General features: G+C 39.0%; 1 protein-coding gene across 9 annotated transcripts; it reads right to left on the reverse strand.

Annotated features, from left to right (window-relative positions):
* Positions 1 to 28: 28 nt before the first annotated feature.
* Positions 29 to 24200, reverse strand: LOC120565860 (disabled homolog 2-like). 9 transcript variants are annotated; one of them, XM_039811921.1, is made up of 10 exons: positions 24097 to 24200; positions 23756 to 23917; positions 9061 to 9200; positions 6860 to 6958; positions 5088 to 5246; positions 4923 to 5009; positions 4753 to 4800; positions 4557 to 4619; positions 3880 to 3970; positions 29 to 933 (listed from the first exon to the last, which is right to left on the reverse strand). In XM_039811921.1, exons 2-10 carry the CDS (start codon positions 23838 to 23840, stop codon positions 536 to 538), a joined length of 1170 nt encoding a protein of 389 aa, XP_039667855.1. In that variant the 5' UTR covers positions 23841 to 23917; positions 24097 to 24200; the 3' UTR covers positions 29 to 535. The 9 variants fall into 9 exon arrangements, with proteins under 9 accessions (XP_039667855.1, XP_039667853.1, XP_039667859.1 ...); XM_039811919.1 differs by having other exon boundaries at positions 23756 to 23949; positions 24097 to 24158; XM_039811925.1 differs by lacking the exon at positions 24097 to 24200 and adding an exon at positions 22682 to 22730 and having other exon boundaries at positions 9061 to 9197; positions 23756 to 23864.
* Positions 24201 to 24762: the final 562 nt, after the last annotated feature.

Genomic DNA, 24762 nt, shown 5'->3' on the forward strand with positions numbered 1-24762 from the left:
CTTTAGTCTGAAGGAAAATAAAACAAAGCAAAGTTTAATGAGCTACCTTGTATGCTCTGTATTTTATTCTGCATGTCCAGTATATGAGCAAACCTGAAGAAAACTTTTGAAAATTTCCGTTTATTTGATACAGAAAAAGCAAAGTAACATGTAGAAACCAAATAAAGAAAATAAATGAGTTTGAAGTATCAGGTAAAACTCATAAAACAGAACACACTGAGTATGAGCAGGTGAAATTAACGTGATTAGTATTGATATATATTAATAATACTTTACGATTTCAACTATTTATTATTTTTATGAGACAAGAGCAGTGAAACTGTTTGTCCAGTTTAAAACAGACAGTAATTGTTAAACCGTAACTCTGACTCACATGTTTGATTGTTTAAATCTTCCAGTTTACTTGAATAGCAACACAAATATTTGATTATATGTCCAAATAAAAAAAGGAAATTAAATTGAAATTAAATTAACATGGTTCTCAATAAGCAGCAATTTTCAATTTAATAACACTTTTCCCATTTTAACCAGTTCATCACAGGTAGGGATTCTGGTCTAAGGAGGGAGACACTGACTGCAGTGGCCCTGTTGCTCCAGCAGGGGCGTAGAAGGAGTTTAAAGGGGTGACAGCAGTGGGTGAAGCAAGTGTGTTTCCTCCCCCCATGACTCCTGGCTGAGGCCCCTGAGCCAGAATCTGTCCGCCTGTAGGGGGCGCTGCCATGCCTGTTGTTGCCCATGATGCCATACTACTGGGCATTGTGGGCCAGGGTGCCGCAGCTGGACCTGCCCACTGATTTCCCAGGAGCCCCTGCTGGCCCCAGGGCATGGTGCTGGTGGGAGAGTATGGGGGAGAGGAGTATGGAGAGCCCCCTACTGGCTGTGTGGGGAACAGGGAGAGGATCTGAGAGGTGCCGAGTGTTGGCTGTGGAGGCTCTAAAAGAAAAAAAGAAAGAAAAAGACTAAAATTAAAAACTAAATATTGTCTTGGTCTGTCGAAACAATTGATGTGCTAAAACGATTAGCTGATTAATGTTAAGTCAAATGAAAAATTAATTCCTGGAGTCACTTAAAAAAATTGTTACAGCACGTCACTCTTATAATACCACAGCTTGTCATCTTTTTACATTTTCAGTTCGTGAACAGATTAAACATACTATGTTTTAATTAGTGAGCGTTAGCGACGCTGGGAGGCAGAATATTTAACCTTCAGACAAATATAGGCTACCTGTTTACAGTCTTTATGCTAAGCTAAGCTAATCAAGCTCTGGCTTCATATTTAATGAACAGATTTGAGAGTGGTATACTTTGATCCAACTCTAGACAGGAAAACAAATTTCCTGTCAAATTATTTTTATTTATTTATTTAAAGTGCCCATATTATGCTCATTTTCAGGTTCATAACTGTATTTTAAGGTTGTACTAGAATAGGTTTACATGGTTTAATTTTCAAAAAACACCATATTTTTGTTGTGCTCTCTCTCACTGCTGCAGATCCTCTTTTCACCTGGTTTCTGTTTTAGCTACAGAGTGAGACATCTTTTCTTCTTCTTCTTCTGTACTATCTTTGATTGCACTCGTACATGCGCAGTAGCTCAGATGTAGATCATGTCGGCTAGTTCGATAGACAGTAAAAGAAAGCCTGTTTCTCCAACTTCGGTCAGTTACAAGGCAGGATTAGCTGGGAGACTTCTTCTAAACGAGGGCGCACATGTAAGTAGTTCTTTTGTAGATTATGGTGAAGTTGTGTGCGTTGTAGCAGTGCTTTGCTATTGAGAACGAGGTAGCATGCAAGCGGTTGTGGTTAGTCAGCTCGTTTCGGCTAGTGACGTAAAAAGCCGTGCAGATTTTGAACAGCTCACCCGGAGACTGAAGGCAGGACACATTCAGAAACCGTATCTCACTCAAAACAGCATGGATGTTTTTCTTTTTTCAAAGTTTGTATGCGTATCGAAGCACCAGAGACACAAAATAACACCCCAAATCCCAGAAAAGGGGATTTTTTCATAATATGGGCACTTTAACAATAAGCAATTTAAAGGAGCCACCTTGGGTTCCGGGACACTGTGATGGACATTTTTCAAAACTTGATTTTTCATTATTTTATGATTTTCTTTTAGACTTAAAAAAGCAACTTGCAGGTTGCTTTCCTTTTTTAAACTAAACTTATACTTAATGTTTCCTGGTAATGATCATTTGGAAAGTTAATGTAGGATTTAATATCTTTTACATGGCAGCCGCAACCCTAGTTTATATTGGATGATTTGGCGAACTCTGGATTTGTTTAATGGCAACGTTTTTTATTTGATTATTAACTGGTTATTCTTACAATATCCATGCATCCCAACTATGTGTGGATAATTGAAGTAAGTAAAACCACTTGGTTAAGGTTGGCGAAAGGTGTTATTGTTAAGTGATAATAAAGGACCAACACAAAGAGACAGGATGAAGACCTGGGCCTCTGATGTGGGAGGCGTACATTACACCGCCTCACCACTAACCTTTGCTGCACTATAAGAACATCACACTGCTGCATATTCGCATATTAACACGTCCTTGAGACATTTCCATACATGGTGATTTTATCATTTCTTCTCTTGAGGAGGTTGAGATAATAATTTCAGTGTGGGAACTAAGCATGTGTTGAGAGATTATTTATTCCATCATTGATACTCAGTAAACACACATTCCTTCAAATGTGGCTCTTTATCAGCTGTATCGTGGGAATTATGTCATTCCTTACCAGCGTACTGTGGATATTAAACATGACATGAACAGGGAGATCATGGGAAAATGATAAAAAAAAAAAGTTTTAATTAGCTGCAGAAATATTGTAATTCAATCTTCAATAGAGATGTGAATGTAGTTTTCGGTCTCCACAGCACTTATATCTTAATCTATTGTTGACACACTGTGAAGGTGTTAATGTTCTGATTGATATTCAGATGAGAGATGAGAATGGTGAGGACCTTGAGATCTAGAGGAGGGAAGTGGTCAGCGTTCGTCTGATCATGGGCCTGTAGTTTTATGGCGGAACAGCCTGATGTTTTTAATGATATTTATTTACATGACAGGATATTAAACTGATAAACTCGGAGCTAGATCTCGGTACTGTATGAATCCTCCTTTTGATGTGATGGCAAAAAAAGATTGTACTAACGACACATATATACTGTATATACTATACATTTTAAGAACTATATAAATATGGAAGAAAGTGGGGCAAGATCAAGCAAGAAGGACAGAGATTATTTTGCCCTGAATCAGGCTTCTCTTGTAGCACCTCCGCCCAGGCTGTGTTCTGCCCCCAACAAGCTCTACATATAAAATGTTTCAGGTGATACAAGGTTTTAGTTTGAGTCATGGGCGACCCCAGGGCTAGTCTCGCATTGCCAGACCTTCCTCCACAGCCCTGCAGAGGAGTGGCTAGTGCACACAGCATTCCAGGATGGGAGAAAAACGGGCTCTGGTTTATTGGCATTTCTTTAAACCAATCACAATCGTCTTTGGCGGTGCTAATTGCCGGACGGAGCCACTGTGCCTCCGCGAAATAGCCTAGGGAAGGAACTTGTTTTGGTGGAACATGTGTACGTTCAAAGGTTGTTTTAGTCGTGTGAGAGAAAACTCAGATTGGACAGATAGTCTAGCTAGCTGTCTGGATTTACCCTGCAGAGATCTGAGGAGCATTTAACCATAGTCCTCATAAATCGACCAGGGTTAAAAATAACAACACAAAGAAAGCGGAATGTAACGGACATCCGGCCGCAAAGAGTGACATTCGACTGAATTTCCGGCGGCACCTGAACAATCCCAGAAGTTGAACATCGTGGATATAGACTACCCCAGCGCAGTGTCAGTTCCTAGTCTCATGTTGTAACTAACCTGGCTGACCGGTGCATGAGCTCTGGTTGGCCATCAGTGGCTCCTCCTTCTGGATGGAGAAGACTTCCATCAACTCATTACTAAAAGAGGCCTGTACACAGAAAAAACACAACAGGCAGACAACAGTATTTGATAACAGTATAATACATTTACATTTCTCAATCACCATATATTTAAACCAACAGTAATATGGAAGACTGTTCTTTAAGCTATGGTTTTTTTCTCATTGTTAAGAGCCACATGATAGCTGACTAGCAAATGTTAACGGACATGAAATGACAAATCATATAAATAAAATAGAAATAAATATTATTATTATTATTATTATTATTATTATTATTATTATATAAATATTGCATCAACTCCTCTCATTCATTCACATTGTTCATAATCTTAGAAGGAGAGCAGCTGGCTAACTAGCTCACATTAATAGTCCAAAACCTATGGCCAGTTTAAGCTTGAAATGTCAGCTTTTTTAACCCTTTCTTATTTAACAAACTTTATTTGAGATGAAAACATTGAGATTCTGAAATGTCAGTTGTTTTATGTTTCTGTTCTTCTGACTGCAATGATTTGGTAGTTCAATTTTGAAAAACATGTTCAGAAACCCTCATGGTTCATGTGAAGTACAGTGGATTTAAACATTCATGTGTGATATTGTGTTTTGTTGATTTGACCTGGTTTGATTGTCCTGATGAAGAATCCGGCCGTGGACTGAAAACATCCTCAAAAGCTGGTTCCTGAAAATAACGACACATTCAGTGCACTCAAAAGTTTTGTTTCAACATGTGTGACATAAAATACGTAAAGAGATGTTCAATGATAAACCTCAGCAAAAGATTTGGGGTTGACTTGTTATATTATTTTATTTACCTCAGCTGGAGGGGCTGAACTGTCACTTAGTAGCAGTAAGGAATTGTTCTGGGAAAACACAAACAAACAAACAAAATTGAACGCAGTGGTAAACACACATACATCAAAGACCACCCCCCGCCCCCTCACACACACACACACACACTGATAAACATAAGATTTTGTCTGACTTGTGTCGGGGCTTCGGCAGCTTCTTGTGGCGTCTCCGGGTCCACATTCTGACAAACCTCCTCAATGTCAACCAGCACCGGATCTGCCTGATGAACACAGATTAAACGTCACACTGCGGACCAAACACATTCAGTGAAGGGTGGCACAATGTAAACAGCACAAACATGACATGTAGTACTGTGTGCTGTCACCAGGTTGGCCATCTTAATGTAGAACAGGCAGTAGGTGTCTTGGTGCTGGGAGACGTAGGCCAGAGCTCTGGGGTCAGACTTATCTTTCGTCAAAGAGCTGATCTTGCTCCTGTCATGGTCATAAAGTACAGCCTAAAACACAGATAATAAAGAGGATTTGAGGTTTTAGTTATGTTACAACGTATCAAACCACTACACCAATATTCAGCAATAAAAACAAACTAATCGGGAAACAGAAAACTACAATTACAGCAAAGGAAAAAAGGAGATTTGAGATATCATAACCATAACATGTAGCCACGTTCAAGTTATTTGGTCTGGTTTCTGATCTCAAAGGGTTTCTGTTTCTCTAGCTTTTGTGGGGGAATGTTTCTTGATTGTAGTTTTTTTTTATTTATTTTTTTTATCTTGGTTCCTCACCATTAACCTGCTTATCAATTTTTCTCCTTGACCCTAACAGAGATAATGAATTATTCAGTGCAGGCAAAGGTTTGTGATGTGTGGTGTCACTCCCACCAGAAATTGGAGCAAAAGAAGGGGCAGAAGTGGAACCAAAACTTAAATAATCTTCAATCACCAACTTCCACAAAAAGTGCAGCATCCATTTCACACAGGAAACACTACTTCCTCATTTCAGGAACAGAATCAGAAAAGCGTTTATTGCCACAATAAGTTATTCACACTTACGTAGGATTTCCCTTGGTATTTGGTGCATACATAAACAGACAAACATACTGAACATTAAAAAGAATAAACAATAAATACCAAAACAAAGATATACAAAATAGCTGTTTAGCACGTAAAAAGGAGGCCCGAATAGGTTGAGTGTAGAATGTAAAAAATATAAAGTATGTGCAATGGGCAGATGTATAGTCCAGGATGAAGGAAGTGTAGAGACTTGGGGTGGGGGTGGGGGGATGAGAGTCAAAAACAGTGGTGGTTCATTCACCACCACCACCATGTGTTAAACAGATTTTTATTAGAAGAAAATAATGGACTAAATTAGCCTGGGAAAACCCTGACGAACTTCCGGCAAATTTGATATTTGCTCTGCAAGTCAGTCTGGCCAAGAGCCCATTCAAGCCCAGATTCACAACCGTTGAGGCGGGCTTTACACGATGACGATAGCGCAGCGACGGCAAGCAGCTTTTTGTTTACATTCAACATGACGGCCACCGAAGCCCAGCAACCCGTTGATGCCGCTGTCGCTGCTACATCACGCGGATTGTTGGTCTGATTGGTTGAAGGACTATCCAATTGCGCCCAGAGGCATTTGAGCGGGGTCCGTTGGTGACGCCCCTTTGGAAATGAGCTGTGAATGAACCTTCCCCAGACCCACTCTCAGTTACAACTGAGCAGGCTCTGGTGTCTACCAGGCTAGGACTAAATACAAAAATGTTCTGCTTTTCAGGATGGAAAACAGAGATCTAAATGAGGGGGGGATCATTTATAATATACAGTATCTGTGGTGGACTAAACTAGACTAGACTCTAGTTTGATGTTACTGATCCATGTCAGTTGCCAAATAAAATCTGCTTTACCTCCCACAGGAGAATTTAATTGGAAAAGTAAAAAAGAATGGAAATGTTATCTGCCATTAGTTTAGCATGAAATATATATATATATATTTTTTGTCCACTCGAAAACCACAATGGTTGTTGTGGTTGCCCACAAGAAAGAGAACATTTTCTAGATTAACCATCAACCCCAGGGGGGCGCTACAACTACAGGACAACACAACTCACCCCGGTCCTTTCATCCACGATTCTCAGGCCACTGGAGGAAACTTTCAACCAAACTCTCTGCTTGTGTTTCCCTTGTTTCCTTGCTGCTGCCTCAAAGCCCTAACACACAAAAAGGGTTTGACTGGTTTAAAATAGGAGCACAGCTGACACATCCAAAAGTGGACTTAATGTTAATACCAATGTTTATACCAATTAACTAAATGTTTATACTAATGTACTAAAGCCACTATGTGTAGTAACTGACTGAATGAGTTGTAACTGATGACACATTCTCTAATTACATCTTTTGACTTGTAACTGTTATGCAGAATTTTCGTCAGTTTCTTTTTCAAAATAACTGACTATAACTAATTGTTTTTCAACACAGTTCCCTCTAAGAAGTGTTCATCCCCTGTGGACCATGTCTGTTACATGGATATACGTTCCCACTAGATCTTGCAAAGTCCTGTGAGATTGTAGGGCCTGAAGTCACTGACATGTCAGGGGTGAGCAGGATGTCATATGTATTAGAAGCCCCCTTTTCCACTGCAGGAATTTTCCCACAACTCCTTTTGGAACCCAGTTCATTTGCTATAGTTTATAAACTCCAAGAAAAGTACCTGTGACTGAGGTAGAAATTGCAATGAGCCTAAAACTAATGTGCTGATAAAATGTGATCTACCCCTTGGAAGTTCTAATTTTTTATTGTCTTACAGCATTCAAGCAAAGTAGATTTAATGTGTGTATTTGTTTTTTTACAGTGATCCACAGAAAAATATCCTTTAATGTCAATGTGAAAACAGGTTTGTGAAAACATCGTCTAAATTATTTACAAATAATAAATACTTGTTTGTATAAGTATTAAACATTATTTATGCCACATAACTGCAATGTCCACAATTCGACTCCTGGCCGGGGGCCTGTGTTGTCTCTCTACACTTACTGTTAAAATAAAAGCCAAAAATAATAAACAAATATCGCAACAACTATTTTATAAATTAAAGCTTTAGTGCATAACTTTTTGATATTAATAAACATCGATTACATTCAAGCCATTGCCAAATGAGATGCTACAAAGCTAATTAAGCTCCACACAACTCCGTCCGTATATCGCTGTATGGCTATGTTCAGAAGATTGTGTCGTCCGGTGACTTTCCCATGCAGAAACTCCAGTGAAGATAATTACCTCTTCTGAAGAGTCCATCATGTTTTTTTAATCATCCGTGTCCTCCTTAGCTGCTAGCAACTGCATCGAGGAGGGGTGGGGGCGCGTGCGCGATCACGTAGGGCTTGTATTATGTGGACCTGCCAACATTGTTGTTGTCATTACTTAGAATTCCTCATGGGGGCGACAGAAACTACGTACTATAGCTTTAAGATGCAATGTTGTACAGACATGATTGATTTGTTTGTGCCCAAAGGATGACCCTGACAGACTTTGATAATCCCCTGACTCTTCCTTCTAGTGCCGCCATGAGGTTTACTAGTGAACGGATTGCCATACATACTCTGACTTTTCATCTTCCACCGGCATCGTCAGGTAGAAATTTCAATTTGTCCAATACTTTGGTTTATGACCAAACGCCTTCAAAACTAATGAAATTCAGCGTTGGCTGTACTAAGCTTGGGCTGTACTATGTGTTTAAACAACTTAGCAAATGTCAGTGTAACACTGGTTACACTTAGCGTTTACTATAAACTTGATATTTACTGAATTAAATCTACTTTTGGGAGTGGGTAAAGCAAGAGCATGGGGACAGTGTCCTCTGGATGACTTGGTCCACTTAAATGTTTCATTGGACTCAGATCTGGACTCTGGTCTGGGATCTAGAGATCTTGTTGTTTTTAAGCCGTTCCTACACAGATCTGCTATTGCTTTGATTGCTCTTTTTCTGTTGATCAGCATCCAAAAAGTCTCACCAAATATTCTTTGGGTGAAATATCACTATCACTGATTTGGATGGAATTGTCAATATTAAATATAGTAGAAATATTGGTCAAATGCAGTCTTCATTAGTTTAACAAATGCCATTTTAATGCCACTGGTGTGAAATAGAAGATAATTTATCTGCAGAAGGATCTCATTCAATACAGGCCTCTTTCCTGATAAATTTCCTGCAGTTGTGGAGGACCAGAAGATCGTCTCACAGACTGTTAACTAGCTTGGAATAAGAGGAGACAGAGGGCATGTTTGTATTGGCTATGGAGGACAGACTGACTACCTTCAGCTTCATCATAGAGTCCCAGCACATCTTTTCTCCCTGGGCGTCGGGTACCGGGTCAACGCCGATCAGCTTGGCTTTGTAGCGAACCCCGTCTCCATGGAAACGCGAGGTGGTGTCACTGGGTGTCCTGGGTGCTGCTGGGAAACATGAGAGAGGTCAGATAAAGGATCAAACTATGAGGATTAATCTGTGTGAGAGGAAGAATATGCCGTTCTTGTGTATTTTTGTATCTTAATTTTGTTTGTGTGTCATAATCTGATTAAAGTACATGTGTATTTGTGTTTTTATTATTATTATTATGTTTTCACTTCTGTGTCTTTTACGCTAATGCCTCTGTGTTTGTATAAAGTGTAGTACATGTGTTTTCTGAGTGCATATGTATTTGTGTGTGTTTGTTAATGTTTATATTGTCTCAATGCGTTTCCTGAGGGTGTAGGGCAATTGCTGAGTGAGCGTCTGACTGATCCTTGTCAATGTTTAATCTCATTTCCTGGAGTCATTTAGTGATTATGTCAGTATGTGTTTTTGTAACAAAGGTTAGCTCTTAAACAGCTTCATTGCATGGTGAAAGAGTTTACTGGCTTTTAGTCACTGTTTAGTTTAATGTTCAGCTCAAATACAAATCTGCATTTCACTGTCCAATACAAAGTCAGTCAGTGACCTGAGCTGGTGGTTGTCAAAAGCCAAACAACCTTTAAAATGAACAAAAAGCAGTTCCTTCTTTGGAACACAGGCTGCCAGTTTGATGAAAGTAATATATTATATTTTCAGTCAGGCATTAACAAATATTGCCCACTTGTTACTGCTGTGTTGGGTGTGAAGTTTCTGATGTGAGTGAGATATAAATATTCTGCTGACAATGTTCAACTTTGGTAATTTCCCTCCTGTGACAGATGACTGGCAACAAAACCCTTTCCTGTTATTTGGAGCTCTGGAGAGGACTGATATGAAGAGTTGGCAAAAAAGGTTGCAATAAAAGGCTGGAGGATACATGATACAGTTCAAACAATGGCTGCAGGATAGCATTACTACGTGGATATCTCACTGATGGACTAGCTCGAGCTTAGATGAGATTTAAAAGAAGCCACATAGTTTGCCTGCCTGGGATCTCCAGGCAGGGAGTTCCACAACCGAGGGGCTCGAACAGCAAAGGCCCGGTCACCTTTAGTGACAAGACGAGATTTGGAACCCTTGGTAGAGCCCTGACAGAGGAGCTCAGGAATCGGTCTGGCTCGTAGGGAGTTAGCAAATCACAGACATAGGCAGTAGCCAGGCCGTTCAGGGCTTTAATAAACATGTAGTAAAATCTTAAAATAAATCCCAAAACTCACTGGTATACAGTGAAGGGCAGTAAGGATTGGTGTGATGTGGTCACTCCTCTTAGTGCCGTTAAAAGCCTTGAGGCAGCATTTTGAATAAGCTGCAGTCTATGAATGTTTCCCTTACAAGTGACAGAGTACAGAGCATTACAATAATCAAGCATGTATAATAAAAGCATGGATGACCTTTTCTAGGTCAGCAGAGGAGAGGAACGATCTGATCTTAGTTAACTGTCTCAGCTGGACAAAACAGAACTGCACCACTGGCATCCCTCATCCCCCTCTCAAATCGCCTACTGGTTTTATGTTTTACTCTTCTCAACTTACTGATGTTTGCATTTTAAATAAGGTGATTTCTGCCTCACAAAAAATTGCTACACTGTTAAAGGCATCTTTTAAACTGTCTATATTATTACATCAGAAAAGGTACAGCATTCAAAACCTAAATTGGATTTAGGTCCGGTACAGAGGAATCACAAGTCATACAACTTTTGTTTAAAGGTCCCATGGCATGAAAATTTCACTTTATGAGGTTTTTTAACATTAATATGCATTCTCCAAGCCTGACTACCCAGGTGAAAAAGAATTCTATTAAAAATATACTTTAATAAAGTGTACTAAGTATATTTTCTACATTTTGTACTATTTGTCAAATCCAAGTATAGTTAAGTGTATTCAATTATGTATTAACTTCAACTTAACATCTATTTGACTACACTTCAAGTGTAAATAGTATACTAAAATGGAACAACTTTTTTTAAACTTCAAGTGCACTAAAATACACTAATGAAAATCAAGATTCATGAGCAATTAAACACACTTACAGTACAATTGCATTGTATCGCCAGTCTAATGGTAACTACAATGGTAAATACACTTAAAAAGGCTTTGCAGCGCAACCTATAGTTGTGTTTAAGTACATTTTGTGCATACTGCCATCATACGTATAATTACTATAAACTATGTTAATTTAGTATGCCTCTGTAATATTTCAAGTGATCTATAAATGCACTTCCTAACTATATTTAGTGCTTTTAAAGTGTCCCACTAGTATGGAGTTAGAACAGTCTTAATAAAGATAAATGCACACACTACATTCACATATGCACACACAGGATTCATACATGCACACACATGATTCATAAATACACACACAGGATACACAAATGCGCACAAAATTCACAAATACACACACAAAATTTAAAAAGCACAGAAGATTCAGAAATGCATACAAAATTCATAAATGCACACACAATTCAGAAATGCAAACAAAATTTACAAATGCACACAAGATTCAGAAATGCACAGGACAAGATTCAGAAATGTATTTCTGATGCACACACAAATATATCTTGATTTACAAACTGCTTGCGGTCTGTGAGCTGTGAAGCATTTGTGTGTGGATTTTGAGACACCCCTGATGTGGCTCAACACACAAATGCATTTTTTTTAAATAGGGAATGATTTGCAACCAATCAGATATCTCCCTTGTTTTAGCCAATCACAAGAACGCACCCCACGTGGGGGATTGTTTACTTATCAGCCAATTGAGAATGAGGAGGTGTCGTCACGGCACAGCGCCCCGCCCCCAGAGATCCCCCTTCCTCCATTTTGAACTGCTCATGTTCATTGTTTATGTTGGTTGCAGAGGTCTTTATTCTAGAGACGTCGGATTTATCGGAAAGGACTTTACTTTCGACCTAATCTCCCAGTCGATGGGAGTGTGTTCTCTGCATATTCATTCGGGTAAGTTCTCTTAAAATGTGTTTATGTTGTTGGCTCTTAAAGCCACGAAGTGCACCTAGCTAACTACAGTGCTAGCTAAGCATAAGTGAATACTGTCGGTACACGATCCGTTCTGCCTGCACGATCCGTTCTGCACATGCGCAAGATATTACTGTTTACGACCTGCACGATCTGTTCCACGCTAGCCTACGGCCCGGCTCCACCGGGAAGCTAACGTTAGTTTAGCTAACAGCTAATTCGACTGACAGCTAGATTCAGTCTAAAATGACGTTAAGTCAAACTTAATGGGAAAAGCAGACTACAGCTACATTAAGACTTTACAGTAACAACAATAAAGACAAGTATTGAGTAATTGTATTTTAAATGAGCACAAGTAAAGTAGAACTGACGTAACAGCTGTTATATATGTTAACGTTTATTTTTACGTTTTATTTTGAGGGTCTTTTAAAGTTATTACATGCTGTCTCAGCTAGCGGTTAGCCAAATTAGCTGTTAGCTAAACTAACGTTAGCTTGGCTGTCGACCGGAAGCGGAACTAACGTTAGCTTGGCTGTCGACCGGAAGCGTGGAACAGATCGTGCAGTGTCGTAAATCCTCGTACAACAGCGCATGCGCGACCATTGTGCGCAAGTGCAGAACGGATCGCGCATGTGCAGAACGGATCGTGAAGGCAGAACGGATCGTGTACCGACAAATACACCCATGCTAATCATTTAACATAAGGCGGTTAGCTGGGTCGCTGTCTTTTGTGCCGTTTGTGTTTGTAAAGTTTAATGTCCGGTGGCATTTTCATCTCTTTTTATAAGCTGTTACTGTATATGCGTAACGTTAGCAGTGATTTAGAAATGTATGTTTATCAGTTGTAGCTGCAGGATGGGAGGTAAAGCTGCACCTTGTTTACTTCACTAGCAACGTTAAATGAAAGCTAAAATGTATAAGTGTTTCCCATGTGAAGAGCATTCATAACGGTAAACACAGAGCTGCCAACTCTCACGCATTGGCCGTGAGACACACGCATTTGATTGGTTTCACACGCTCACACGCCACACCCCCGATTTCTCACGCTGAAGTGTCAACCATTGACATATATCAATATCATATATCATATGTCAACCCGGTCAACAAAAAAAAAAGTGTCAACCCGGTCGTAAAATTACGAATCCCACTATGGCCACGCCAAGACCCGCCCTACGAAGCAGCTTGATTGGTCGGAGTTAGGCATTTCACCTCGGTTAAGGTTAGGGTAATGGGATTGGTCAGGGGTTAGGACCTGTACATGGACGCCTGGCCAATAGTAGTGTGTAAATGCTACTGAAGGGCGGGTCTTGGCGTGGCCATAGTGGGAAGAAAATATCGCAACACGGTCGGTCAAATGCCTGAAAGATGAGTTTATGTTTATCTATAGATCTACCTGTCGTGCCGCTCGTGATCGACTAGTAATGCTTTCAGAGACGGTGAGGGGGTTCAGGAGCGCTCCCTGTCTGTGGAATTTTTGAAATGTCGCAAATGTGAGAACATTTCTTCACGAGCCATCCCAGGCGCAGCCCGGCTTCAGGTATTTGAGTACCGTATTACAGACCCATCCGTCGCTTTGTGTCCACTCGCTGAGCAGCGGTAAGTGCAGCACCTTCAGTTAATTTTAGTGGACTCGCTCTGCTGTGGCCAGTGACGCGTTGCATCCGTGCTCTAGGCTACCTCCGATGAAGAGTAGCGTACAGCCACCTCTAAACTTTGTCAGAGACCCAAATGGGCCTCTGTGTCTGTCAGACGGTCTGAATAAGATACTACCATATCAGCAGAGCAATAACATACACAGCAGACTATATTACAACTCTCCAAATTTCGGAGAACACAGATGGGAGGAGGTTTATTTTGAATTTGCACAAAGTTGTAAAAGAATCTGATGTAACACATCTGAGCTATTGAAGTCCAGGGGTTTATAAATTAATTAAAATTACATAATGTATGATTCACATGAATAAGTGCCACATGCACATTTAAAGAGATTTACTTCCCCAGAAAAAGACGCAAAAGAGGAGGGAAGAGTACATTTTTGACTCAGCAGACATGACGTTAAATTAGAAAAAGTTGATCTACTAGACTAGAGAATAGTTGAAAGTAATACAGAATGCCTGAGGGCCTTATTTTTCTATATTTTCAATTGTTTCCAGCATTAATTGATGTAGAAAAGGGTAGAAATAGGTACATAAAAAGCCAGTGTTTAATGCTCAAAATGATGTCTCCTCACAAAATCTGGAAACAAAACCGATGCCATTTGGTTGCCAGGCCATGCAGCTGTGACTGGTCCAGATGTTTTTGCCAGTTCACCTCTGTGCATCTCTAAATGTAACTGTAAATAATACATTAAATGTTTCATAAAATGAAAAAATAGTCTTTCTTTTTCCAAAAGAATTACATTAAGTGGGGCACAGAGGACAAGGGCCAAACATTACTGGGCCTTGGCACAAAAAAAGTTTGAGAAAGGCTGTGATATAACACATGCACAAAATGAGCCATGCTGTGTCTTTTGTCTTGCTGTTGGTATTTTTCAGTCTAGTTTCTGCTGGACCTTTTGGTGGGGAGAGGCCTTGTTTGAAGAATGATTTTCCCTCACTGCCTAATCTAATGAGATTTGGTCTTTGGCCACCAGTCCCCCTGGTACCCAACAAATGGTTATTTCTATTTATTTAGTTTTAAAGGATTAGAATGTATGTAAATCAGTGGTTCTCATTCTTTAGAATTTCAGTGGTCCTAGTAGATCCCTTTGGTAGACCAATGTTAATTTAACTTTGGGTCCCTGGTGCCTACACTGAGAACCACTAGTGTGTGTGTGTGTGTGTGTGTGTGTGTGTGTGTGTGTGTGTGTGTGTGTGTGTGTGTGTGTTGTAGTAAAGAGAGAGAATGGGAGAAGGAAGTTTGCGTGAGGTGGACCTGGTCACCACAGACCCAAATATTCTCAGTGTCTCTTCATGTAGCACATTCTGTTTGGCACATTGTATGGGTACCTTCTTATATCATAACAAGGTAATACAATGTGTATCATCAAGTGATGACTGATTAACAGTAATGTAAATGTTAAATGCCGTAATACCTGTTGAGACTACAACAATGCAAATTTTGCAGTTTTGCACATATCATGTAAGACTCGATTTCTCCATTTCTTTGCACAAAACTCTCCAGAAAGAGCCATTTAATGGTTTATTTTCAAAAAAAAATCCCGGGAGGGGCATAGCCCCGGACCCCCCTAAGGAGAACCCCACCACATAACAAATCACAATTTAAACCCTGACAGTAATGATGTTGAATGAGCCAAAGACATTTGCTTTGTACGTAGAAAGAATTTGGGTTCGCCACACCAAATCTCACTCCAAGGTTTGGGGAAAAGTTGGCAGCTCTGTAAACATTTGTCTTGTGTTTGCTGCTGTCTTTTAACAGAGACTAAGGAACAAACGGAGGCTGCACTAGCGTCACCAGAAGGGAGAGATGAGGAGGAGAGGGAAAGCAAAAGATGTTGAATAGATTATTTGCTATATTAGAGATTGCCATTCAAAAAATAAATGCATCAAATTAACTGATTTGTCTGTCTTTAAGTTTTTGGGCATATATATATATATATATATATATATAATGTAAACAGTTTTTCAATGTCTATCTTTCCATCAAATTGTGACCTGGAGACAGGAAACTTCTAGCTGAATAATTATACTCAGATGCTACCTGTTTTAATAACTAGTTACGTGTATCTTTATTATAACATTTATTCAAACATGACTATATACTGTACACAAGTGTATATTCAACATGAAGCGACGATCAGACTCAGCTGCCGATGATGGGGTTGCTTCCAGACTGCAGACAGAAAGAGAAAGCTTTAGGTTAGTCCAGTAGTTATCCAACCTGTCCTGGTAAGATTAGAATTGTATCACAAGTATATTTAAGCATACTGTAACATTAAGGTACTTCATGTAACTGTGTAGTTTATTCATCATGGTCTTAACTGACAACTGTTGACCATATAACACACTTAACATGTTGGTTATGTTGGTTGTAGCATTGTAGCTTGTGGTTTTACAGTACTATTTAACCTTTCTCACTTGCAGTTTACTGCATATCATACTACCTGTGGCAACCTCCATTAGCTGGTAGCGTTTATCTTGTTGTAGTTGCTGATCATATTTTGCACTGCATTTGTTTGAAAGCTAGAAGCTACTGGACAATGAGCTAATGTTACATACATGCAGTAAACTACAAGCTAGCTAATGTAAACTGTTAGCTACTGTAAGCTTAATGTAATTTAGATGAATTCATGCAATTCTCCTTACCGGTAAGTGTTATGACAACTACAAAGTACAAACATGAACGTTTGAAAAGTTTTTAATTCATTGACATGGGATAAATAAGAGAAAACGATGTGTCGGTAACGTTACCTACCTTCGCACACTGCGGCCAAAGTTGCCGACAGAATATTCTGCTCCGGCAAGCAGACTGATGCTGATTCACAAAACAAATTTAAAAGCCCAGTTCACAGTTCCACATCCATTTCTTCAAGTGTTTTGAAATGCAGCGTTTACACTGTTGCCCCCTATACAATCTATGGTTGCCCCTGGTAGGTATCATTGACATATATCAAAGGTAGGTATGCCGAAATGGTGGACGGGCTCAGGCCAAGGGGGTAAGCTTCGCTTCAGAACTCGAACCTTCGATGGTGCCATTTTGTTGCTACAAAGGTATCACCTCCTGTTAGTATTCCACTGACCGCCATTTTTTTTTTTATGTCACTTGACAGCGAATAACTTTACATCTGAAGCATTTAATGACTCTATTTGTCCATTGTTTAGTTCTAAAGAAACACGACAATGTATAAAAGGCTCCATTACCTTGTACCTCACGTTATGGCTGCGTAGCAGACGTTTTTGTAAAAATAGGCTAACGATTGTGTCATAACCAAGTGACTTACTGTCGCACAGTAGAGGAATTACCGTATAGTACAGGAGAAGCTCGCAGGCAGTTTCGACTTACATTAGCTGTTTAGGTTTAATTACTAATGTTAACTAGCATGTTAGTTAGCAATAATTAGCCTGTGCCCATGTTATCTCCTTACATATACCTACGCTCTCCATCTCTGTAAGATTGGGAATGATTGAGATTTCTCTTGGCACAGCTACCAGAAGACTTACAACTTTCAGACACGTTGCTCACGTCACATCTACGTTGTCTCTGTCAGTTGGAGGCTGCGCAGAAAAGCAAATGATCACCAGAAAAGTGCTTCTAATAGCCTTCACTGGTCTCCGTCCAGAGCAACGGGATCTGTTGGTCCATTATATATATGTCAATGGCTCAGGCATAGGCACCTCCCAAATCGTGACGTATGTCACGTGGGGTGCGTTCTTGTGATTGGCTAAAACAAGGGAAATATCTGATTGGTTGCAAATCATTCCCTGTTTAAAAAAATGCATTTGTAAGTTGAGCCACGTCAGAGGAGTCTCAAAATCCACACACAAATGCTTCACAGTTCACAGACCGCAAGCAGTTGTTAAATCAAGATGTGTGTGCATCAGAAATACATTTCTGAATCTTGTCCTGTGCATTTGTGAATCTTGTGTGCATTTGTAAATTTTGTTTGCATTTCTGAATTTTGTATGCATTTCTGAATCTTCTGTGCTTTTTAATTTTTGTGTGTGTATTTGTGAATTTTGTGCGCATTTGTGTATCCTGTGTGTGTATTTATGAATCATGTGTGTGCATGTATGAATCCTGTGTGTGCATATGTGAATGTAGTGTGTGCATTTATCTTTATTGAGACTGTTCTAGCTCCATACACTAGGACAATAATAATGTGTTTGAAGTGAAGTTCAATTACAACCTAAACATCATAGACACGTACTTTCAGTGCAATGTTATTATAGTGCAAGGTAGAAAAGAATTGTTTGAAGTATACTTCATCTGTACTTTTATCCCCATTTTGTAATACTTAAGCATGAATGTTGCTATTACACTACAAGTGTATTATATTACAATTCAGTTAAAGTGCATTACATTAACAGATTACAAATTGCATTTCAGAAAAGGATCTTTATTATTGACACAAAAGTAACACACAAAAGCAGATATTGGCAAAAGCAGGAACCTTGAACCGTCGACTTTCTCTGAAATGCCGGGAAGAGAACAATGGCGAATAACTTACTACACATGCACATCTAGCTCTGACTTAGGGCTGCACGATTATGGCCAAAATGATAATCACGATTATTTTGAGCAATATTGAGCTCACGATTAATTATCACGATTATTTGTTGATTTGAACCAAAACAAATTTTATTGTCACATAGGCTAATTATAACTGCTTTTACATCCATATTGTGCTACATTCCTCTTCCTTTATTGAAGGATACTGTGAAGGAGTATGCCATTTCAGCTGTTGTGCGACCACTTTCCACACGCAAGTTTGCCGTGAAAGATACAGGCAATGCAATTTTCTGTTCACGTTAACGGCACATGTGGTGCCCGGTATCTACCGGACGAAGTTTTATTTTTCAAAATGTATCACTGTCTAAGCTATCTAACCTGCTTGAGTCAATGTAAAAACAATTACCCAACAGGTTCACTTCACTAACTCTGAATTATCACCTTCTCTTCATGGTTCCTAACATAACATACAGTAAGACAGCTATGGAGAGGAGCACTGAGTGGGGGGGTCTGAGCCAAACGACATGCAGCTGAGTCATTGTGTGTCAAAATCCAGGAAAACAGTTGATGCACCCTCTTAGATTTTGCTCAAAGTTTATGCTACCCTTAATGTCCTTTCACACTTTTTTCCAAATCTAGGGCATGCCGTACAAACTTGTAACGGTTCACACATATTGACATGTTTGTCTTCCACCCTACAAAGTTTGGGCTGCCTATGAATTAATGTCCAAATATTGCTTCCCAGATAATGTGATTTTCAGACTGTAAAACTGAAGTAATTTCAAGGGCTAAAATATGAAGACATAGGAATTGAACAGAAATATTTTACAGGTATTGGTTTTGGGACACATTCTTGATATAGACAAGGTTTGAACTAAATCTGAGACAGTGCAACAACAAGCTGTAATTCCATTTTAACCCAGAAGACTCTGACAGTGCACAGTCACCTGCCTCAAAAATAGCCTAGCTATATTAATTGAAAAAAAATGTACTTCATTGCCAAGACATACATTTATCTACTGGAATAGAGCAGTGCAAATAGTGCATAAGGCAACCTTACAGTAGGCTACTTGTATGACACTGTATCTGCATCTGACACGATTTTTGGTCAGCAACCAACGATTGTTGTTATGCACCCGGCTAACGATTTAGGTTTTAATTTGTGGGTAGTTAACATTACAGTTACTGTGATGTAACTTTGGCTATGTTCCCTGCATATTCCACAAATGAACGTGCATAACGGTCATGCAATACTAACATTACATTACATTATCACACCAAGTACTCTGAGTCACTTAGCTAGCCTGCGAATTCCTAGCTAGAAGTTACTAGCGTAAACAAATAGCTAGCTAAGCGCTAACGTGTACAGTAGGCTACAGTTGGCTTACTTGAAACTTACCTCATGTGACTCGAGAGCGCAGACTCGCCCATTGTGAAAAGCTGCACATCTTTTTTGCAGACTTTACAAGAGGCAACTCGTAGGGTTTGTCCCCGTTTAATCCATAATAAAAGCCTCTTATTTACGTGAGCGGTCTGAGAGACCTCCGGTTTACAGCGGTGTGTCCGAGCGAGACTGTCCGAGCGACGAGCCAGCGGCCGGGGCAGGCGCTGCTGGTTGTCGCGTTACTTCATGGAGCGTCTCAACTCCGAAAACTTTGAAGCAAATTGTCAATTCAGCAACGATTTGCGCAAGACTGCATATATTAGAAATCTAAACAGTTAATTTCTCGCCTAAAACGTTGTCAGAAGAGAATTTAGTGATGAATAAGATGGCGAAAATGGATAAAATTGTCCCGTTGTTGGTCTGTCTGTGTACCTGCTATGGGTTGCTTCTCCCTCTTATGACATCATCACCCAGTTACTGTAAAAAACATGCTACCTTTGAAGAAACCCCAATAAATGTTATTTTAACGCATTTTAAGACAGAAATGTTTAAATATATACATATTGAGCACTTTATTTACATATTAATTGGTTGTGGTGGTTAACCTGCACCTTACACTTTAACCAATCGAGCTGTTTCCTAGGGAGGGTTTTGGCGTGGTGGCATATCGTGTCAATACACTTTCCATTAGTAGGCTACAGTAAATTAATAAATTACTAAATTTCCACCTAAAGTGTTTGCATTTTAGCATATTTTATGACAGTACTTTGATATGCTAATAAAAGTACACTTATATTTTAGTGCACTTTGTTTACAGTCGTGTAGCTAAGGATTACACTACTGATGAAGTGAAATCAGTGTACACTTTCAAAAATTATACTAACTCTGTATTACAAAATGAAGTGTACTTACAACAAGAATATTAAATTAATCACAAAATTTTTGTATTTTAACATATTTTATGAAACGTACTCTGATATGCCACTAAAAATACACTTATTTTAGAGTGTACTGTATAAAGTGTACAGAAGTCACACTTCTAATGAAGTGAGATCATAGTACACTTTAAAAAAGTATACTAACAATTAATTTCCAAAAATATACTTCCCATAAGTACACTGAATTGCCACTCTAAGTATGTCAAATTTAATACACTTAAAAAATATATACTTCTATTCAATTTAAAATACATTAACAAAAAAGTACACTTTCAAAAAGTACATTTAAAAAATAATTTGATTACTGGTAAATTAGTATACTTACTTTTTGGATCTATTTTGAAGTATACTTTTAAAAAGTACATATTAAATACAACAAGTAGAAGCATACTTGTTTTATACTTCATGTACTTCATTCATATTTCTAATACACTAAAGTATACTACTTTTTTACCTGGGTATGGTCCCCCAGTGGCTAGAAATGGTGATAGGTGTAAACCGAGCCCTGGGTATCCTGCTCTGCCTTTGAGAAAATGAAAGCTCAGATGGGCCGATCTGGAATCTGCTCCTTATGAGGTCATAAGGAGCAAGGTTACCTCCCCTTTCTCTGCTTTGCCCACCCAGAGAATTTGGCCAACCCATGAGAGAGAGACATCATGGTTTTCAAATGAGCAAAGTGGCAGTTGGTCAAGGCTACACCCCCACCCTCCACCTTGCCCCCCCTCTCTCCTCCTCAATAGCTACAGACACAGAAATGGCACATCCTAAGGAAAGCTCATTGTAGGACTGGCTCTAGTGGCTGGAATTCTGCACCAAGGCTGAATTTTGGGAAAGAGACTTCAGATACAGTATTAGGGGACCAGTAAGGCCTATATAAAGGCATCAAAAGAGCACCATGTCATGGGACCTTTAATTTCCTCTGGGAGGCCCGAGTTGGACGCGGTTAACTTGTTAAGTCCTTTGGAAGGCCCAGTTTGGAACTGGCTAAGTTAAGTCCTCTGGGAGGCCAGGTTTGGAACCTGAGTTGCAACAGAAAACATTAGTCCTCTGGGAGGCCCGAGTTGGACTCGGTTAAATTGTTCTTATCCTGCACTGTAAATTTCATTCTCGTCTTTTATCTGTTTTTAATTTTTTTTATCGTTTTTAATGTTTGAATATTTTTAATCGTTTTTAACTGCTCTTTAATGTTTTTTTAATGCAAAGCATTAAATTGCCCTGTTGCTGAAATGTGCTATACAAATAAAGCTGCCTTGCCTTGCCTAATGATATGGTTTTTGGTATGCCCGGGCTGCCCGCTAAGTATTGCTATGTATCTCTTGCTTTTATGATTCAGTGTTCCAATTTTAAGTTTTTATTATCTCTTTGGTCAATAAATATCTGTCTCCATCTTGATAAAATTTGGTGGGTCTGTGAAAACATTGGGTAAACAACATAAATAAGTCCAGGACTTTATCGTTCTATCGAACACAAAGTTTAATATGTTATATTTAATATAATATAATATATATAATATATAATATATAAATATTCAAATATTCACAATAAACCAAACTAGACCAAAAGAAGTCCATACAATATTACACTAAAGGGCACAGGAATAAATCACAACAAATTGTTGTTTACTTTGCTCAGAAGATGTCCCTGAAGTTGTCCACGATTTCTCTGAAACTCTTCCCTCTCAAAGGTCTCATGTGACACCTCTCATAAAATTTAGAATCCAGTTCAAAACGCTTGTGATCACTTTTAAAGCTCTGCATGTTAAGGCACCCCTGCATTAGTGAACTACAACAACTCTATATCACCAGTCGAGCGGAGAGTGGATATACATATTTGATTTTGTAAATTAGATGAGCACAACATCTGATTTCAGAAGTTTATCCTTGCTCCAGTTTTTTTATCATCAACGCATCACTACTGCAGGTTTAATGCTCTTTTTATAGGCATAGAATATCACTCAAAGTGATCACATTCTCATAAAATCATAATTTTTATGATGGATAATGGTTAACATGAGAAGTGTGTAAAACGGATTGTGTAAGACTTACATTTCTGAGGCTTACAGAGACAAGAAGAGTCAGCATGTTGACGAGCCAGCTGTTTGAAAAAGATGTTGGTTTTTGAGCAACATGAATCCGTTTCCCCTCAGATATTAACAAACTCACAGTCACAGATCAGAACAGGGGACATACTGTATTGTATACTGTATTGTAAGTTATACATATGTACCGCTTAATTTCAAAATGATATATCTAATATCCAATTGCCATGTGTGTGTAATTTCTAATCACAAAGCTGTGTCACCAAGCTAAAACAATAGGTGTAATTCACTTTTACAGAGTGAATCTTCTCATGTTATAAACACTCAATAATTGAAAGTAATTTTTTATATTTATTAAAGGTGTACTCCAGTGAATTAGTATCAAACTTCAATAAAGTTGGGGGACTCACAAGAAGGGTCAAAAACCAAAGCAGCTGATGCAGAGATATCCTGATTTGTGTTCAGACAGAAGAAAAGAGAATTTTGTTGACAGTGAGATTGCTTCGTTTTCTATCTGAAGACACTGTTAGTCTCTAGTATAAGACAAGCTCCCAAAACACTGGATACTACATTTCTTTTCTTCTTCCTACTTTCGGATTCGGATTTATAATAGTTTTTGGTTTTATTACAGTATAAATCAAGTCCATTTAAAGTCCACATGGTTAAAAATAGGATGTCACCTTAACACTTTCTATAGGTATATTGTATTTATTTGTGAAAACCTAATATATTACTTCTGGAGAGGGTTGTTATTGAGAGCAACTGTGTTTTTAGAGATGATGTACATATAATGTTATAAAGTTTTATCTGTGTGGATTTAAAATCTTGTCATGTTTTTGTTTTTTTATTAATACCACACTAGTATAATATAAAAACACACAGGAAGAATCCATTTGGATTATGTTGTAACTACTATTGAAGGAATTGAAGTAGCCTGCCCAGCCGTGCCTGAAGAAAAGTTAAGAAACTGTGCGTTCAGCAGTTTTGTTTAGGTCATAGGTTACATATTGTGTCAAAACTCTGAACTTAATTTTTGTCTGAGAACCAATCCTGGCGGTCAACAGCAGCCGAGCATTCGTACCTCTTATGCTGGAGGAGAGCCAGGTCCTGACAGAAGTTTGGCCCGGGGCATGACAACTCCCAGGCGTTTGCTCTGTCTCCATCATGACGAGGTCTGTTTGGAAAATCAAGGCTGGGTGGCTTCAAGATGCAGTGAGGGCAATGTGGCTGTCACACTTGTCTGCTGCAAGAGAGCATGGCACATCAGTTCAGCAGCTTGAGAAAAAGAAAGCAGGGTTGATGTAGAGAAAATCAAAGAATGTCAGCCATTTAAAAAGTGCAAAGAAAAAGCATCGCCAGGTTGAAGCAATCTGTGTTTTTGTTTGCTGAAAAGCAGAAGAGAAACCGTTCGATCGACCTCACCTGCTAGGAGCGTGTCTCTGCTCTGACCCCGTTGCTCGGCTCGACTCACAGCCGGAATTTCTCAGAGTCAAAGGTCAGACTGCAGACTCATGGGTGATGTATTAACATCTGCTGGGAGTCCCAAGTACATGGGAACTCTCATATAAGACTGGAGAGGCTGTAATCGGCAGGGTAGTCAGCACATGGTGCTGTCCCTCTCTGGGGATGAGTGTAAGGTCATGTGTTTCCTCAAGGACATGCTCGTTTTCTGTGGTATTTTCTTAAAATTGTAGTTACAATAAATGTGTCTGGCTGCCAAAAAAAATATCTGAGCTAGCTGAAAACTTCTGCAGGAAGGATAGTTGAGAGGAACCAAAAAACAGGAAATGTTAATAAAGTGCTATTTAAAAAAACGACTATTAAATCTTTACTTGAAAGGATTTTGAAGGGTTCATGAACCAGAGAGAAAGAACATCTTACTCCCGAAATAATAATAAAGTTATGTCATGTCTCGTGTATACCACTTACAATAGGATTGTTAGTTGATTTGTGGCAAAATTAACTAATTTGGACTTCATTTATATATAATTTAATTTCTAGTACTTTAGTATAGCATTTCCATAAAGTAAGGTTACAGCTCAAAACAAGACTTAGAGCCTACAGCAAATCACTAACGTCAGCATGCTA

This window comes from Perca fluviatilis, chromosome 9 (genome assembly GCF_010015445.1).
Source record: "Perca fluviatilis chromosome 9, GENO_Pfluv_1.0, whole genome shotgun sequence".
Taxonomy (NCBI): Eukaryota; Metazoa; Chordata; class Actinopteri; order Perciformes; family Percidae; genus Perca; species Perca fluviatilis.

Bases quoted from the DNA above. Each gene is read 5' to 3' on its own strand.
- LOC120565860 (XM_039811921.1), bottom strand. From the start codon at position 23,840: ATGATGGAGACAGAGCAAACGCCTGGGAGTTGTCATGCCCCGGGCCAA. The intron at 5,010-5,087 runs GTTTGTGCTGTT...TGTGTTCATCAG, and splicing joins CACACAGTACTACATGTCAT to GCAGATCCGGTGCTGGTTGA. The intron at 934-3,879 runs GTTAGTTACAAC...TTTTTCTTTTAG, and splicing joins CTCATGCACCGGTCAGCCAG to AGCCTCCACAGCCAACACTC.